Raw genomic sequence first — 18271 nt, forward strand, 5'->3', positions numbered from 1 at the left:
GGGATTGTCGGCTTTATCATTGGTATGACACTCTTTACTGACGGGCACTATAGTTAAGAATCCTTTTCTTATTCCAAAAATACCGTTATCATTTATGGTGGCGTACTCCTCGGTGGTTGATGGGTTTTTGTGCATTGTGGTAGTTTTGGTTTATGCATTTAACAGTGGTGAGTTTTGCCTCGATTGCGATTGTGTTTGTCACATTTGTGTGCTCTAGATTTTGCTATTGGTATTGTGATTCTTGTTTGATTTCGTTTTCTCTTTCAATTTCGTTTGTAATTCTGCTGGGCATATGTGGGTATTGTGCTTCTTGTTACCGTTCTGACCATGCACAGTGTGTGGGCTCCACCACTTTATCAAAAAATTGAGTTTAATTAGTGAGTTATGCACTTGAGAACAAAACCAAACTCAAATCTATTCGAGTTATAGAAAAAGTAGAGATAAAAAAAATGAGATATGAGAATAGAGTTTGAATGATGAGAAATGAGAAATGGAAACTGAGTTTTGAATTATGTTCAAGCCAAACAGACCCTAATTGTACATATTTACCTATAACAGTGAAATTCATATATACCTTCTTTTGTTTTTTTAATCAAAATTCATATATTTTCTAGCATTTTAGAATTAGTGCTTCATGAATGAAACAATTAAACATAAAGTGATAAAGAGAACTTAATAGATCTTGACATCACATTTATTATTATTATTAGTTTTTTATAAGTTGACATCACATTTATGATTTGCTTGGCACTCATTTTCACTAGAAATAAAAACTATCAATATCTACCTACAATGAAAAAAAAAAAAAAACATTTCACGAGATATTTAAATTACTATTTCATAAAATAGTTAAACATAAAGAGCACTTAATAGATGAAAACAAAAATGAAAACACAAGAATTAAAATTTTAAAACTCAAAATAAATTTTTTGAAAATTATAAAAATATTCACATCAGTATAACTATTTTAATAGTTTAAAAAAAAAAAAAACTTGTCTCAATCTTTTAACAACGATTTTAGCCAGACCTGGCAATTCTTTTCACTCGCTACATGATTAAAAAAAATCAAATTGACGTTTTTAGGCAAAATTTGCCAAACAGTATATTTTCCAAAAATATTTAGGCCTATGGCATGCGTTCAAAGTTCAAAGTTATTTAGTAAGTTGAACTGTTTTTGAAAGTTGAGTTTGGTAAACTCAATTTTAGGTTGGAAAACGAACACAATAGTGGCGTTTGTAAAATTGCCACTATAGATACCCTATAGTGCTGTTTTCAACTTTGGATTGAAAAACGAACATTATAATAACCTTTTTTTAGTGGTAAATGCTACAATAATGTTCGTTTTCCAGCTCAAAATCAATTTTACCAAACTCGACTTTTAAAAATAGTTTAATTTCCTAAATGCCCCGCACCTAATTTATTTTTAGAAATGTACTGTTTGACAAAATTTGCCGACGTTTTTATATTTCTCTACTTTCTTTCTCTCTTCACTCACTCTCCGCCTCTCTCTCTCGGCTCACTTTAGTCTCGCAAGAGGAGTGGTTGATCTTCTTAGTGCAGAGAAGAGCATCAACCACGGCAGGTATGATGCCTCTCTCTTCCCTAATTTTATTGATTTTAGCAAGGAGGAGATGTTCTTCGACTTGTGACTTTGTTTGATCCCTGGATGTGTTTGGGTTTTGATAATCAGGTAATACTGGGTTGGTGATGTGAACTGGGTTCAATTTGGATTTTATGATGATGCTTGTCAATTGTTGAATGTAAAACTAGTTATTGTAATTTTGAATGAGATGATTATTATAGCCTTACAGGGGCCTTTTTTTATGTTTTCCTAGTTATTGTAATTTTGAATGAGATGAACGTATATGTAACTTTTGTTGAACTATCTTATGTAGCAACCACATATCGGGATAAGGAGTGGAATCTGTTTGTTATAATATTTAGTGTCATAGTCATAGATTTGATGTTTCTTGGAGGTGGATTTTCAGTTTAATGCGAGATAAGATTTGAGTTTTCCTGAGAGAATAGATCTTGGTGCTTTATTTGGAGGCAGGGAACTGAATCTACTGCCTTGGTATGTAGAACCATTGTGAGTCTGATTGACAGGATCTAAAAGTAGGTGAGTTTGGCTTATTTGGAGGCGGCATGGAATTTAGGAGTTGAAGACAGAAACACAAGTGTTAGATCATCATTTGTCATTCACATTCTATCATCTGATTTAAGCTAAGCTACACTCCCAGAAATTTGAATTTAATCCTTAGAAATTAGCCCACCTTGTCTATCATGGTTGTAGTAATTAAGCCTTTCTCAACTCTTTTATCTGGTTGCTGAAGGTTACAATAGAAAGCATCTAAAGAGTAAAACATAAAGGCTTTATTATCTATATTTAACATGGGTATTGACTATCATACGCAGATCTTGTTTCATCTTAATGACTAAGTATTATTTGATTTATTTCTTAATTCTTATAGCCTGTACAAAAACAAAATAGACAAAAACCTCAAAGACCATACTCAAGTGAATTCTCAGCCCACTGGATTTCTCTATTTTGCCGCAAGCTGCAATTTAGCAGCTCGATGCTTCAATAATCGCTGAGAAGTCGTACTCACCAAGGCCAGAAGGTTTTGCAACATTATATAGTTCTTTAGCAGTTGCTGCAGTTGAAATAGGTTTGGAAACAAATTTGTGCAGTATGATGCAAGTTTACAATCAAATACGGAATAGTAAGGGGTCAAATTGGGACACAAAAGACAAAATTGAACAATTTTTGGGAATCACAGTCAAGATGAACACATTACTTTGTTTTTAGTCTATATGGGGACTCATTTAAGGGTTTAGATTCTCTCCCTACTAGAAGAGCACTAAATCTGAATAGGGTTTATAAAACAGAAATTTCATTTTTGAGGGGGGTTAGCATAGGCATGAGTAGTGGGTGAGCCTTTTCTTTGTATAACAAATTTGCTTCCTGATATCAGTGCTTTAGTTTAAGTAAAAGACATTACTTGGCAGTCTCCAAGATGAAACCAACAATAAATTTTAAGACAAGAATTGTAATTTTTTTCCACGTCAGCATTTGACAAATTCCTCTGTATAACTATAATATAATAGAACCCTACTATTTCAGAGAATCCATAAAATCAAAAACCCAACTGGAAAACCCACTGTGTCTGCTCCAACTTGCCAAGCAGAGAAGCCACCGGAGTCTGGAAAATCACGCCGGAGCCACTGTTTTTGGGGTGGCCGCGACCAAGAGGTTTGAAAATTTTGTTTTCTTGTTTTGTTTCTTTTTCCCATTTTGTGATTATGAAATATATGACAGTGTTTGGAAAAAAGAAAGAAAGTTGAGAGCTTTAACTGTTCCCAGTGAGAGAACTATTGCAAATAATTGTTTCTAGGAGAAGCTGAGGTTTATATGTTTTTTTTTTTAATAATTTTTTTCCAGCTTATTCAGCTTATATGTACAAGTTTTAAAAGCTTTACTATATTTTTTTATCCAAATGAATCAATGATAAGTTATCCCAAAAGGGCAAATAGTGATCAATGATAAGTTAATTAAAAGGGTGACAGTGATAATGAAGTAGGATAGAATTGTAGAGAAGAAGATTTTTCCAATTCTCATTATTCTGTTGAGGATCCATAGTTGTTGACCCGATAATTTTGGTACTAAGACTTTGTTGTTGTTGTTAAAGGGGTTTAGTGATAAAGGATTGGAGCTGTATGTGCATACTCAGACGGGGGAGTTGGTTGGATTGTTTATTATGATGTGTTATTGGTAGTGTGGAATTGGAATCTTATGGTTTTGTTTGTTTAAGGTTAAATGGGTGATGCCAAGAGCAGCATGGTTGACTTATTGGCGTGTTGGAAGGGATAATTTGGTAAAACAAGATGGTATCAAAGTGAGGAAGATGAATTCTTTATGTTTAATGTGGTGCAACAGGAGATAAAGGAATGGTTGTACTTCTAAGGGAAGAGAGTTATTTATAAAAAAAAAAAAAAAAAAAAAAAAAAAAAAAAAAAAAAAAAAAAAAAAAATATTTTTNAACGAACACAATAGTGGCGTTTGTAAAATCGCCACTATAGGTACCCTATAGTGCTGTTTTCAACTTTAGACTGAAAAACGAATACTATAATAACCTTTTTTTAGTAGTAAATGCCACAATAATATTCGATTTCTAACCCAAAATCAATTTTACTAAACTCGACTTTCAAAAATAGTTTAACTTACTAAATAATTTTCAACAAATGCCACGCACTTAATTTATTTTTAGAAATGTGCTGTTTGACAAATTTTGCCGACGTTTTTATATTTCTCTACTTTCTTTCTCTCTTCGCTCACTCTCCGCCTCTCTCTCTCTCGGCTCACTTTAGTCTCGCAAGAGGAGTGGTCGATCTTCTTAGTGCAGAGAAGAGCATCAACCACGGCAGGTATGATGCCTCTCTCTCTTCCCTAATTTTATTGATTTTAGCAAGGAGGAGATGTTCTTCGACTTGTGACTTTGTTTGATCCCTGGATGTGTTTGGGTTTTGATAATCAGGTAATACTGGGTTGGTGATGTGAACTGGGTTCAATTTGGATTTTATGATGATACTTGTCAATTGTTGAATGTAAAACTAGTTATTGTAATTTTGAATGAGATGATTATTATAGCCTTACAGGGGCCTTTTTTTATGTTTTCCTAGTTATTGTAATTTTGAATGAGATGAACGTATATGTAACTTTTGTTGAACTATCTTATGTAGCAACCACATATCGGGATAAGGAGTGGAATCTGTTTGTTATAATATTTAGTGTCATAGTCATAGATTTGATGTTTCTTGGAGGTGGATTTTCAGTTTAATGCGAGATAAGATTTGAGTTTTCCTGAGAGAATAGATCTTGGTGCTTTATTTGGAGGCAGGGAACTGAATTTACTGCCTTGGTATGTAGAACCATTGTGAGTCTGATTGACAGGATCTAAAAGTAGGTGAGTTTGGCTTATTTGGAGGCGGCATGGAATTTAGGAGTTGAAGACAGAAACACAAGTGTTAGATCATCATTTGTCATTCACATTCTATCATCTGATTTAAGCTAAGCTACACTCCCAGAAATTTGAATTTAATCCTTAGAAATTAGCCCACCTTGTCTATCATGGTTGTAGTAATTAAGCCTTTCTCAACTCTTTTATCTGGTTGCTGAAGGTTACAATAGAAAGCATCTAAAGAGTAAAACATAAAGGCTTTATTATCTATATTTAACATGGGTATTGACTATCATACGCATATCTTGTTTCATCTTAATGACTAAGTATTATTTGATTTATTTCTTAATTCTTATAGCCTGTACAAAAACAAAATAGACAAAAACCTCAAAGACCATACTCAAGTGAATTCTCAGCCCACTGGATTTCTCTATTTTGCCGCAAGCTGCAATTTAGCAGCTCGATGCTTCAATAATCGCTGAGAAGTCGTACTCACCAAGGCCAGAAGGTTTTGCAACATTATATAGTTCTTTAGCAGTTGCTGCAGTTGAAATAGGTTTGGAAACAAATTTGTGCAGTATGATGCAAGTTTACAATCAAATACGGAATAGTAAGGGGTCAAATTGGGACACAAAAGACAAAATTGAACAATTTTTGGGAATCACAGTCAAGATGAACACATTACTTTGTTTTTAGTCTATATGGGGACTCATTTAAGGGTTTAGATTCTCTCCCTACTAGAAGAGCACTAAATCTGAATAGGGTTTATAAAACAGAAATTTCATTTTTGAGGGGGATTAGCATAGGCATGAGTAGTGGGTGAGCCGTAGTGGGTGAGCCTTTTCTTTGTATAACAAATTTGCTTCCTGATATCAGTGCTTAGTTTAAGTAAAAGACATTACTTGGCAGTCTCCAAGATGAAACCAACACTAAATTTTAAGACAAGAATTGTAATTTTTTTCCACGTCAGCATTTGACAGATTCCTCAGTATAACTATAATATAATAAAACCCTACTATTTCAGAGAATCCATAAAATCAAAAACCCAACTGGAAAACCCACTGTGTCTGCTCCAACTTGCCAAGCAGAGAAGCCACCGGAGTCTGGAAAATCACGCCGGAGCCACCGTTTTTGTGGTGGCCGTGACCAAGAGGTTTGAAAATTTTGTTTTCTTGTTTTGTTTCTTTTTCCCATTTTGTGATTATGAAATATATGACAGTGTTTGGAAAAAAGAAAGAAAGTTGAGAGCTTTAACTGTTCCCAGTGAGAGAACTATTGCAAATAATTGTTTCTAGGAGAAGCTGAGGTTTATATGTTTTTTTTTTAATAATTTTTTTCCAGCTTATTCAGCTTATATGTACAAGTTTTAAAAGCTTTACTATATTTTTTTATCCAAATGAATCAATGATAAGTTATCCCAAAAGGGCAAATAGTGATCAATGATAAGTTAATTAAAAGGGTGACAGTGATAATGAAGTAGGATAGAATTGTAGAGAAGAAGATTTTTCCAATTCTCATTATTCTGTTGAGGATCCATAGTTGTTGACCCGATAATTTTGGTACTAAGACTTTGTTGTTGTTGTTAAAGGGGTTTAGTGATAAAGGATTGGAGTGTATGTGCATACTCAGACGGGGGAGTTGGTTGGATTGTTTATTATGATGTGTTATTGTGGAATGGATTTTTTTTTTTTTTAATTTTTTAATTTTTTTGGGGTGGGGGGTGGGGGGGTGAGGGCATTTCATTTCATTACTGAATGAGTAAAGCTCATATTTTTCGAAAAGCAAATCATATTTTGCATTGATTTTTTTATTTGTGTATAATGTTGTGTATCATACGGGATATGAACTCTCTATTATTTTATTATTATTATCTTTTCAAGAGTATATAAATATACATATAAAAAGGTATTTTTTGTTACAGTATATTAAAAATATAATTATCACATCTACATTCAAATTGGTCACACTCAGAAAGTGATAATACATGATTATAATGTAAAATAAATCCTTTTTATTCATGTTCATCATCATGCCTACTCTTCAGCTTCAATCTGAGTCACAGTTTTTGTCATATTCATTAGTTCAAATGTTCTTATGCATCTTCTTCATCATCATCAACATTTACTTATTATTCCTAATCAGTAATCATCTTCAAAAAAAAAGGTTGAGAGGAATACAATCTGTCAAAAAGGATGGAAAAAAAGAAGACAAAAGAGAAAAGACCATTTAAAAAAAAGCTGAACATGTGATGTTGTTGTTGTAGTTGTAGTTTGCATGTTTTAACCCTATTCTTTTTAGAAAACTAATTAAAAATTATATGTTTTTAGTTTTGGGGCTGAAAATTATCTCGTCTAGTCTCATGAATATGCATGGGTCCAAAATAAATTTATGTAATTTATAAATTAGACATTATGCACTATTCATGGATACAATAATACGATATGATTCATGCGTTACACATACATGTATAGTTTGGTACATAAGGATCCCTGGCATACGCATTGATGCGGGAGACGCAAGAAGATTTTTATTTAGTATTATTTATATTTGTAAGTCAAATGTATTTTTCTTTTTTATGTTTTAGTTCCTAGTTGTTTATTAGGCTATTAGCATTTTAATTTAGAAGCAAGGTTATTTTTGTAATAAGGCAATTAGGGTTTCCTAGCCAATTAAAATTAGGGTTTAGCAATTCTTTATAAGCAATCTATTGTACTCCTTGAGGGGATAGTTGATATTTTGATGAATGAAAAATGGCCATTTGGTCTCTCTTGGTCTAGTGCTGTCTCCAGGTCTACCCTACAACCTCTTAGTGGTTTCCTCGCTTGGTGCTGACTCCAAGCCAGGCTTAGGTGCTGACTCCTAGGTCATATTCGTTTATTTTTCCTGTTATTTAGTTTTGTTCTGGTTGTCCTGCGTCAGTTTTGGTATCAGAGCAAACACTGATCTGTTTGAAGCATCATCGCAAGTCAATCTAGAACTAGACCAAAAAAAAAAAAAAAATGACATTCACCTATTTTTCCACCACTAGAAATCCAGCCACCGTACCACCTTCAAAATACCTTTGCCACATCTCTGCCAAACCAACATTAGAAAACCATCTGTTAATACCCACGGGGCCACACGTATCAAGCCACCAAAAGGTTACCCATCAACCCAAGCCTTTTGATCCAACAACCAACATACCCCATAGCCAAACCTGGTCAAGTTCTTTCAAAAGGTTCTTCACACGCCACCACCCATTGGAAAGCCAACACTGCCGTCCCAATAAATGATTGAAGCGCCAACCAATTCCCCGGCCGCTTTGAGTTCCTCCTTTGTCTCAGTGCAACACCGCTCCACCTTGTCGTCTTAGAGTACCACGTTGCCAACCCACTCCACCAGAACAGTATCGCAAGAATTCGTTAATGTCGATCTCACCCTGTCGTCCCAAAGCCGCTGCCCACAGCCATCACAAGACCACCCCTGTTGCAACAAATAGATAGTCCATTGAGCCTATATCAGAGGTAACCCGATAATCCCATTTGAGTTCTTTCTTCCTAGCGGCACTAGCGTCCTGTTTCACTCTCAATACACACTTGTTTCAGCCCATAAAAGACATACCAACCCAACTTGCCAATTAAAAATTAAAAAAAATAAAAATAAAAACCATTAAACCCAGAAGCGAACCTGTGCACTTCAACTTTGAGCATAAAATTTAGTTTCAATCTCTGTGTTTCACTATTTTGTGCATTATAGCTAAAAATGACTTACTTTGATAGAAAGCTTGAGAAGCAGCTTAAAGATAGAGAAATTGAGAAGCAAGTTAAGGAGGCTGGTAATAGACTCCTTAACCTTCCTTCCTCCACTGATGATCTTCTCACTCTTCCTGATAAAGTTGAAAACTTTTTAGCATATGTGGAGCAAGAACCATCCAAATCAATGTGAGATGCACTTTTACCCTCAATGAAGGCATTGAGCACTAATAAACTTTTGAGACATGCTGAAATGGATGTGAAAGTTTCAGTTGTATCTTGCATTATTGAGATTACCAGGATAGCAGAACTCGATGCCCCATATAAAGATGAGCAAATGAAAGAAATATTTCAGTTGATTGGGGCAGCATTTGAAAATATGCCTCATGTGTCTACTCACTCTTATAATAAGGTGGTTTCAATTATTGATACCATTGCAAAGGTCAAGTTATGCTTGGTGATGCTGGATCTTGAGTGTGATGCATTGGTTGTTGAGATGTTTCAAAATTTCTTAAAGATAATTAGATCCAACTATCCACCTGCTGTACTTTCAGCCATGGAAACAATTATGAATCTGGTCATAGATGAAAGTGAAGACATTTCCTTGGATCTTCTCAGTTGACTTTTTGCTAGTGTAAGAAAGGAAAATCAGAATGTTTCACCTATGTCGTGGAAATTGGGGGGAGCAAATAATCACTAGGATTAATGCCCAGCTGGAAAAGATAATGGCACCCACTCAAAAACAGTGCAACAAGCTTGAGGGTGCCCATGATGTGAAAATTGAAGTTGTTGAATGTGCTTCTGATCAACCCTCCATGATGCTTGAAGATCTACATCTTGGTGAAGTCGAAGAGGTTAAAACCACACTGTTTCCTATGGTTCATTAGGTTCAAGACAAGATTATATTGATTCTACACATTGATTTGGTTATTCCAAATGAGTTTGATGTGGTAGAATTCAAGGTTTTTCTTTTCCCTGTGCTCCCTAAGGTGATTCCAGACTTGAAGCAGGTGTTACTTGTCAGCATTCTAATTCTTCAATGCTTTAAAACTCGAGGTCAAGTTTTCTCCAACTAGAGGAGAATGATTCAGAAGACACAAGAAGATTTTTATTTAGTATTATTTATGTTTGTAAGTCAAATGTATTTTTTATGTTTTAGGTCCTAGTAGTTTATTAGGCTATTAGTATTTTAATTTGGAAATAAGGTTATTTTTGTAATAAGGCTATTAGGGTTTCCTAACCATTTAAAACTAGGGTTTAGCAATCCTTTATAAGCAATCTATTATACTCCTTGAGGGGATAGTTAATATTTTGATGAATGAAAAAATGGCCATTTGGTTTCTCTTAGTCTGGTGCTGACTCCAGGTCTACCCAAAGTGTTGACTCTTAGTGGTTTCCTCGCTTGGTATAGCCTCCAAGCTAGGCCTAGGTGTTGACTTCTAGGTTATATCCATTTATTTTTCTTGTTGTTTAGTTTTGTTCTGGTTGTCCTGCATCACACATACCATGTTATCCTTTATTTATGGATTGATATGTATCATATGATGCTAACAACAATGGTTAAGCTAATTAGGCAAGGGATGACTTATTTGAGCTCTATCTGGGGGTAGTTGGAATCAATAATTACGTTGTGAGGAGGTGGATTCGTGGATGGAATGTGGGTTGTTGGATCTAAAAGGTGGTGAGGATTGAATTGTTGATTGATTGAATGAGCTGAGTTAATTAGGGGAGGGGTGGCTGTTTTTGGGGGTGGTTGGGGGCAATAATTGGGTAGCAAGGAGATGGATTTCAAGGATGGAATGTAGGCTGTTGATTGGGAGTTCAGTGGTTCATTGAGGGAAAAAGAGAGGGAGTGGGTGTTCTGTCTGTCTAGCAGTTAAAATGCAGCTGGCAGATATGGGTGTTTTTATTTGTTTGTTTTTGTTTAAATTTTTTTCATGACTCACAGGCAATGTCACAATCTGCACACATGACAAAGGATTCCCTATATGGGATTATATGTTCCATATCACTGCAATTGTTTTTTACTATATTCGTTGTACTTAATGAGATATAGTACAAATTTGCTCAAATTCATGCATGGCCAAGACAGTATCTATCTAATCTCCATAATAAATTGTGAAAAATAATATCTTGTCTTTAATCAAGGTATACTTCAAAACTTTTTAAGTGAAAATATGCTTGAAAAACTGTTTAAATCCTTAAAATTCTTTAAATATGTTTTTAGGTACTGCCATAATTTTTTACAAATTTATTATTTTTTAATTAATTACTAAATTTTATTTGATATCATAATGGTCCGAATTCCAATTATACCCCAGAAGCCTGAAACCTCTCTATTTTTTGTATCTTTATATGGTCTGGTTTTTAAACATTGTTTAATATTACTTTTCCTTTTTGACACACACACGTATATTTTAAATACCTTGCTTTGTCATTTTTAGAGCAGTTCAAACAAAATTGCATGTTTAATTACATTTTGAGGATGCTGTTTTTAAAGATGATGAGAAGTTGCAATATTCTTGAGAATGAAAACAGTGAACTTCTACGACCATTAGATTTTCTGCACTCTAATCTTTTTTCTTTCTATATTTTTGCTTATTTTGCATACTATCATTTCTTAGGGACAAGATTTAGATTGAAAGCAGTGGAAATTACTTAATGTTATTTCTTATTACCAGGAAATGGATTTTTTTGGGAGAAACAAGTTTAGTTTCTAGGAAGTTGTTCTCAAAAAAAGATTCTAGGAAGTTACTATTATTAGTGTTTAATGCATCATTTTCTTTTTTTGAAAAATTATTTTTGACTACAAAACAAAGAATCCCCCAGTTATGTGTAAATTCTTTTGGTTTCTTCCCCAATTTTTATTATATGCATGCTTTCTGAATGGAGATTGACTTCTTCATTGTTAACTTGGATAGATGGATCGGATACTTGCTGCATATCGCAAGTCCTCAAAGCAGTGGTCATCTACACTGAACAAGCTTGCTCAAGGTGTTGCCTCTCCTCCCATTTGTTTGTTTTCTGGCTAATTAGGAACTAGGAATAAGTACTATATTCTGTGTTATTCTTATTGCATTTGATAGTTGTGACCTTCTTCTGCTATTTGTTGCAGTGCGACAAAGAGGACGAAAGCGGACCATGGTTGGATGAACCTTCTTCAAATTTCTATCCCCACTAATGGCCTATTTGGATAGAGGGGGGAAGGAGGGGGAGTGGAGGGGAGTAGAGTAGAATTAGCTAAAAATAAGTTAATTTTGTACTAAATCTACTCTACTCTACTCTCCCTCTCTTCCCTCAATCCAAACGGACTATAAGGTAAGAGAGAAGGAAGTTCTGATGGGGGGATGAATTTTATGATATAAATTAGCCACGTGTTATATTTATCATAATATTGCACATTTTCACTGTTATTTAAATTAAATGAAAATGCTTTGAATTTCCTACACACATTACCTTCTGGAATTAAAAGGGTTGCCATGCACTTGCACAAACAATTCATTTCTTGACTCTGACTGCCAGGAGTATAACATTTTGTATAAGTGGACTTTCCATGGTTGATTAGAAATTTAGCTACTTGTTCTGAAATTGATTCGAGATTTTTTAAAAGCTCTAGTTGGTTTGCCCTGTTATCACCTCTTTTTTTTTTTTTTTTGGTTGTTGGTGGAAGGAATCATGCTGCAGTAAATGCAAAACCACCATGGAAAAATTTATTTATGTTCTGATTATATATGATTTTTTGGATATAATCGAAACTCGTTAGGATGAGTGCTGCGTTAATTTTATAGCTAAAATTTCAATCTAAATTTGGGATTTTTAGTGAGGTGAGAAAGTGATGATTCATAGTGTTATGGGATTTGTAGTAGTGTTATATGTAAGATTATTTAGTATAATAATATGAGTTTCTTTGATTCTTCACTATATAAATTCCATTTGGATGCCAAGAAAGTGCTTGGGAGAAAGGCAGGAAATTATTTTAATTTATTTGTTTATAATTTACATAATTTTTTTTTTGGGTATATTTATCGAATTATTGTAATTATTTTAAAGTCTTTTTAGTTCATTTAAGTGATGTGGCATAATTTGATTGGACAGTCTAATACATGTGGCAAGCTTACATGTCACTTAACGTACACATTAGCACGGCCATTGACAAAGAGGCTGCCAATAACGTTAGGGGTGTATTTTGCTAAGTAATACATGAGTGCCTTTTGATGATGGCAATATCATTCTCAAGATCTGTGGGCTTTCGTGCCCATTTGTGTGTGTGTGTGTGTGTTTGGTTTTGGTTCTGCTCTCACAAGCAAAGTTGTCCATTCATTTTCTGTTTTGGGTTTTAGATAGTTTGGGTTTTAGGGTAAGTTGTTGGGTGTTATTGGGTTTTATAGTCTATATGCTATTTTGCTAAGCAACACCTCCGCGAGTAATGGGATAAACACATAAATGAAACCAATAAAGAACTACAATTCTTAAATTAATCTCAGTACAAACACGCCAAAAACGCAAGATTCATTCTGGGCTACAACAAAACATGGTGATTTGATTTGAGGCAGTGGGTAGGACTAGTCATGCTAATAATTGTGACTGAGGAAGGACCTAATCATGAAAATTATCGAATGCACCAAACTAACAAATCGAGCAAACAATGAGAAACGAATTCCTTGCCTTTTCATTTTCAAGCTTATTTATCTGGTTGATTATGCTCCTGGCTCACTCATAACAAGCCCCGCATTTTGTATTCCTCGGGGGCCTCTTAGTATAACTGGCATTGATGTGCAACTTCGTTTTTGAGTACTTGTAAGTTTTAACGAGTTTAGAACTCTTTAAAATGTAATTCTTTGGCAAGAAGATAGATAGAATTTCGATAGATGAATATTTGTTTTAAAAGCTACCCTAGTATTCGAGCCCTCCAAGTTAGCAATCACCAAGCCCACTCTCTTGCACCTCCTCTGCAAAGCTCTTCCAAGGCGGTAGGTTTATTTCTATATTTTCATCTTTAAAAAAAAAAAAAAAAAAATCTTGTGGTTTTAGGAAAAAAATAAGGAATTGAGGGAGTAGAAAATGCCGAAATAGAACTAAAACAATAAATGAATGAGCTGAGGGACAAAGTGATGCTCAAACAAGAAATCAGTCAAGTGAATGAGGAGCTCAAGCTAAAGGGAAGAGATAAACTAACTAAGGGAGGAAGTTAAACAGTTTAGGGAGGCAACAAAGACACTCTCAATTTTATCTTGGAAAAATTACATTTTACCACCCTAAATTATACCCGTAACTACACTTTGCATCCTAAATTTTTCGAATGTACGCTTTGCATCTTAACATCAAGTTTGCCGTTAAGTTGGATGGGAAAATATGTCATAATATGAAAAGACCTAATTGCTCATCTTCTTAATCCCTTACAAACAAATGAGAAATTACATTTTACCACCATAAGCTATGTTTCTATTTACACTTTGCACCTAAACTTTAAATTTCCATCCAAGTTAACGGCAAACTTAATGTTGAGGTGCAAAGTGTAACAATGTTTATATTTTAAGGGAAAAACGTGCATTCAAAAAAATTTATAGTGTAAAGTGTATTATGGAGTATAGTTTAAGGTGGTAAAATGTAATTTTCTTTTTATCTTCTTAAGTTTTAACTACGGTTGAAACCTAAGATACAAGACGTTGGGGTATGACAATGAATGAATTAATATTTAACTTTAGGTATATTTATAATTTGTTTTTATTTTAAAGCAAACAATCATTAAAATTCAAATAAATGATGCCTAACCAATCCTTAAACAATATTCTTGATACTCACATATCAATTGTTATAAGTTAAGAAATAATATAAAGGATAAATTGCAAATTACACCCATAAAATTTGGGAGTATTTTGATTTTACACCTGAAGTTTCAGAATTTAGAATTTACCTCCTAAAGTTTGGGGGTGTTTGGATTTTGTATCTTGAAGTTTTAAAATTTGGATTTTAATGCCAAAGTTTTGAGGTATTTGGATTTTACACCTCTAAATTTTGAAACTTTAGGATGTAAAATCCAAACATCTCTAAACTTTAGAGAGTAAAATTCAAACACCCCTAAAATTTAGGGGGTAAAATCTAAATTCTGAAACGTTAGTGTAAAATTCAAACATCTCCAAACTTCAAAAGGGTAAATCCAAATTTTGAAACTTCATGATATAAAATCCAAACACTTCCAAACTTTAGAGGTGTAATTTGCAATTTACACTAATATAAAATATAAGTTCAAAGCTCATACAGTTCCATTAATTAAAAAAAAAAAAAAAAAAGCCCACGCAGATTTTAAAATGTGAGTCTAAAGCCTACGCAGATTATAAAATCTAAATTCTGAAATGTTTGGATGTAAAATTCAAACACCTCTAAACTTCAAAGGGTAAATCCAAACACTTTCAAACTTTAGGGGTGTAATTTGTAATTTACCATAATATAAAATATAAGTTCAAAGCTCATACAGTTCCATTAATAATAAAAATAAAAAAAAGCCCATGCAGATTATAAAATGTGAGTCTAAAGCCCACTTAGTCTTATGTGGGCTCATTTTTATGAATTGAGATTAGATATTGCACCTGATGCAAGAAATAAGAAAAAGTAAAAAAGTAAGAGTAAACAAATATTGTGAGAGAGATGGGGGTTAATTGCATGGTGTAATTGCATTGGATCTCAATCCAATTTTTATAATTACAAAAAAATTATTTTAAAAAATTAACACTAAAACTCTAAATCTCACTCTCAAGAAGGCACAAAATAGTGTCGTTTCTCTAATAGATGTTGTTTGTACTTTCGCTTTCACTTTCACTTTCACTTTCACTTTTCCGTACAAATCCAGTGCTTCTTCCATTACTTTTGAATTTTCTAGTTTTACGGCAAACTCCTCAAAATCTGTCCTCTTGTATATCTCAAGTGCCACTCGAGGGTCACATACAGCAGATGCCACTAACTTTAAGTCTTTAACCCAATAGAATATGCTTCGAGCTCCCCTCTGTGATTGAAACAAAATGTAACATTATTGTTATTTGACATGAAAAATATGTAACTAAACTTTAGTACCAAGGAAAAACCACTATTTTTTGAGAAGAAAGGAAAAACCACTATTTTTTTTTTTTTATTGAAACAAAATGTAACATTATTGTAATTTGACATGAAAAATATGTAACTAAACTTTAGTATGAAGAAAAAACTAAGATAGTGGAATTTTGAATTTCAAAACAATTATGGACACCACGAAAATAAATTACAACCATAAATTGGCTTTCTTTGACAATAATAAACGCAAGACAAAAAGAAAATCCATACAATAACTATTTTGCCCCCCCCCCCCCCCCCAAACAAATAACATGTAACTCCTCGTGAGTTGACAATGAACACAATATATTTATTAAATGGGTCAGTTGTGTTAATCTAAATATGACATAGATCTTGCAAAAAACATAGTGTTTTTATTGATGTGGCCAACCTAATATTTTTTCAAACCATCACTACCTAAAAACGTTTATTACTGCCTCTGAATCACCTTCAAAAGAAGAAGAATGCTGGAAGCTTGTTTTTGTTGTAAATTGCATCGCTCATCTAGCTGCAATAATTCACAGGTCAATTAACACCATTAAATTCACATAAACGACACAAATTATTTCAACTTGATCATTTATACATAAGATAACAGCAATGTTCAAAAACTAAAATCGAAAAAAAAAAAAACTAAAATCAAGGAACAACAAACACGTATTTCCATAACATTTTTTCATTCACATGTATTTTCACAACACTTAAACAACATTATTAGAATAATATTACTAAACGGGCTCTTAATATCTAAAACTACCTATAGATTATAGCACATGTTTTTAACACAAATAGAAAATATAGGGCCTGTTTGGTTTAGAGGAGTTTTGAGTGATATAATCAAGAACTAATAACTTAGTTATCAAAAAACTGGGACCCACACAATTTTTTTTGTTTGACTTGATTTCCTAATGTTGTTTTCATTACTCAAACTCAAAAATTTTGAGTGAGAGTGATGAAAACCGAAAACACCAAATTGGTGTTTTCAAAAATTGAGATACAAAACTTAGTGGCACTAAGGTAAATTTTCGGACTCTGTGGGGGCCATATGTGTTGATGGTGTTACCTCTCTCTTACTTTATCCTCTCTCTTTCTTCTCCCACTTTTCTTTTTCTTTCTTTCTCCGGTTTCTCTCTCTCTCTCTCTCTCTCTCTCTCTCTCTCTCTCTCTCTCTCTCTATTTTTTCTTTCTTTCTGCCTTTCTTTGGTTCTTTGTCTGGTTCTTTCTTTCTTCCTTTCTCTGGTTCAGCCTAGTTCTGCCACCCCTAGCCAATGACCTAGAAAAGGAAAATCATGAGACCATGATCGTCAGTGTTGGGTTTTTGGTTTTGTTGCCGGTGCTGGGTTTTATTTTTATTTTGATGAACATATTTTGATTTTGTCGATGGTTGATGAATGGGTTTTGTTGATGGTTGATGAGTTCTGTTGATGGGTTTTATTTTATTTTTTGATGAATAAGTTTTGATTTTGTCGATAGTTGATAAATGGGTTTTGTTGATAGTTGTTGGGTTTGTGGTGGTGATTGATTTGTAGCGGTTGATGGTGGCTAGTGGCTGGGTTAGTCGTGGTGGATGGTTTGTAGTGGTTGATGGTGCCGATGAGTGGCTGTGGGTTGAAGGGAGGGAGAAGATAGAGAGTAGAGATGGAGAGACGCAGGTAGCAATAGAAGCAACACTGGGTAGTGTCAATGGTGGGGTCCACAATTTTTGGGAAAAGTTGTAGAGATATGTAACTGAGAACTAAGTTCAAATATGTGTTTTGTAATTTTTGAGTAAATGTGAAATTTGAGAATTGAGTTATGAGTTTCGGATTTGAGTTATAGATTTTGAAAACTGAGTTATGAAAATTGATATCTCACTAAACCAAATGGGCCCCATAATTTGTACAGTGATTTGGTTATCAAATCCTAATTTAATACTTGTAGTACTCTCTCTCTCTCTCTCTCTCTCCATTTTCCTGACACACTTGAGAGCACCGCCAGTGTTAAAGCTTGTGCATGCATCCTAGCAACAATAAAAAGGCACTTAAACATAATAAAAAATTAGGAGCTGCAAATCTTTATTTATTTTGGGCATAAACCGGAGATGTTATTATTTAAAGAGAGAAGTTTGTAGAAGCTAGCAAAGAGAGATAGGCTAGGCAACACGTACAGGCCCCACAAAAGACACAGACATTGATTTAAGCTAGACAGGCAACAAGATAAACATACCCACCACACTACAAAGGAGCAAATCGAAAAGCCCATCGACATCGAGTCCTAGTACAAACACTGAAGGAGAAACATGGGACATGTATCACTAAATATTTGTCTTTTAGCGTGAGAAACTCCCCCTTTTTTTAATTTTTTTGATAAACACTTTTTATTAATGTTTAGTGATAAGTATCATTTGATAAAAAAAAAAAAAAAAATTTGTAGTTGCACGATATTAGTTGTGGATATTCTCAGTTTGATTGCTTTTTAAGATTGTGTTAATCAATATAGGCAATACCTAAGGCTAGGACA

The 18271-nt window shown here is 33.8% G+C and overlaps 1 protein-coding gene and 3 long non-coding RNA genes across 4 annotated transcripts; all 4 read left to right on the forward strand.

Annotated features, from left to right (window-relative positions):
• The first annotated feature begins 1411 nt into the window (after nucleotides 1–1411).
• On the forward strand, nucleotides 1412–3192 carry LOC136065305 (uncharacterized). The gene is made up of 2 exons (XR_010626938.1): nucleotides 1412–1582; nucleotides 3125–3192. It is a non-coding gene; the product is annotated as an uncharacterized LOC136065305 (long non-coding RNA).
• Nucleotides 3193–4269: 1077 nt separating this feature from the next.
• On the forward strand, nucleotides 4270–6050 carry LOC136065307 (uncharacterized). The gene is made up of 2 exons (XR_010626944.1): nucleotides 4270–4425; nucleotides 5983–6050. It is a non-coding gene; the product is annotated as an uncharacterized LOC136065307 (long non-coding RNA).
• Nucleotides 6051–8699: 2649 nt separating this feature from the next.
• On the forward strand, nucleotides 8700–9311 carry LOC112025840 (sister chromatid cohesion protein PDS5 homolog C-like). The gene is made up of 2 exons (XM_024058525.2): nucleotides 8700–8878; nucleotides 8990–9311. The coding sequence occupies exons 1-2, from the start codon at nucleotides 8700–8702 to the stop codon at nucleotides 9309–9311; spliced, it is 501 nt and encodes a 166-aa protein (XP_023914293.2).
• Nucleotides 9312–11604: 2293 nt separating this feature from the next.
• LOC136065317 (uncharacterized) lies at nucleotides 11605–12277 on the forward strand. Its single transcript, XR_010626952.1, has 2 exons — nucleotides 11605–11683; nucleotides 11805–12277. It is a non-coding gene; the product is annotated as an uncharacterized LOC136065317 (long non-coding RNA).
• Nucleotides 12278–18271: the final 5994 nt, after the last annotated feature.

Source organism: Quercus suber, unplaced genomic scaffold (genome assembly GCF_002906115.3).
Source record: "Quercus suber isolate HL8 unplaced genomic scaffold, Cork oak 2.0 scaffold_26, whole genome shotgun sequence".
Classification (NCBI taxonomy): Eukaryota; Viridiplantae; Streptophyta; class Magnoliopsida; order Fagales; family Fagaceae; genus Quercus; species Quercus suber.

Coding starts and splice junctions, on each gene's coding strand:
- LOC112025840 (XM_024058525.2), top strand. CDS start 8,700: ATGACTTACTTTGATAGAAAGCTTGAGAAGCAGCTTAAAGATAGAGAA. Junction 8,879..8,989: donor CAAGAACCATCCAAATCAAT/GTGAGATGCACT, acceptor TGAGATTACCAG/GATAGCAGAACTCGATGCCC.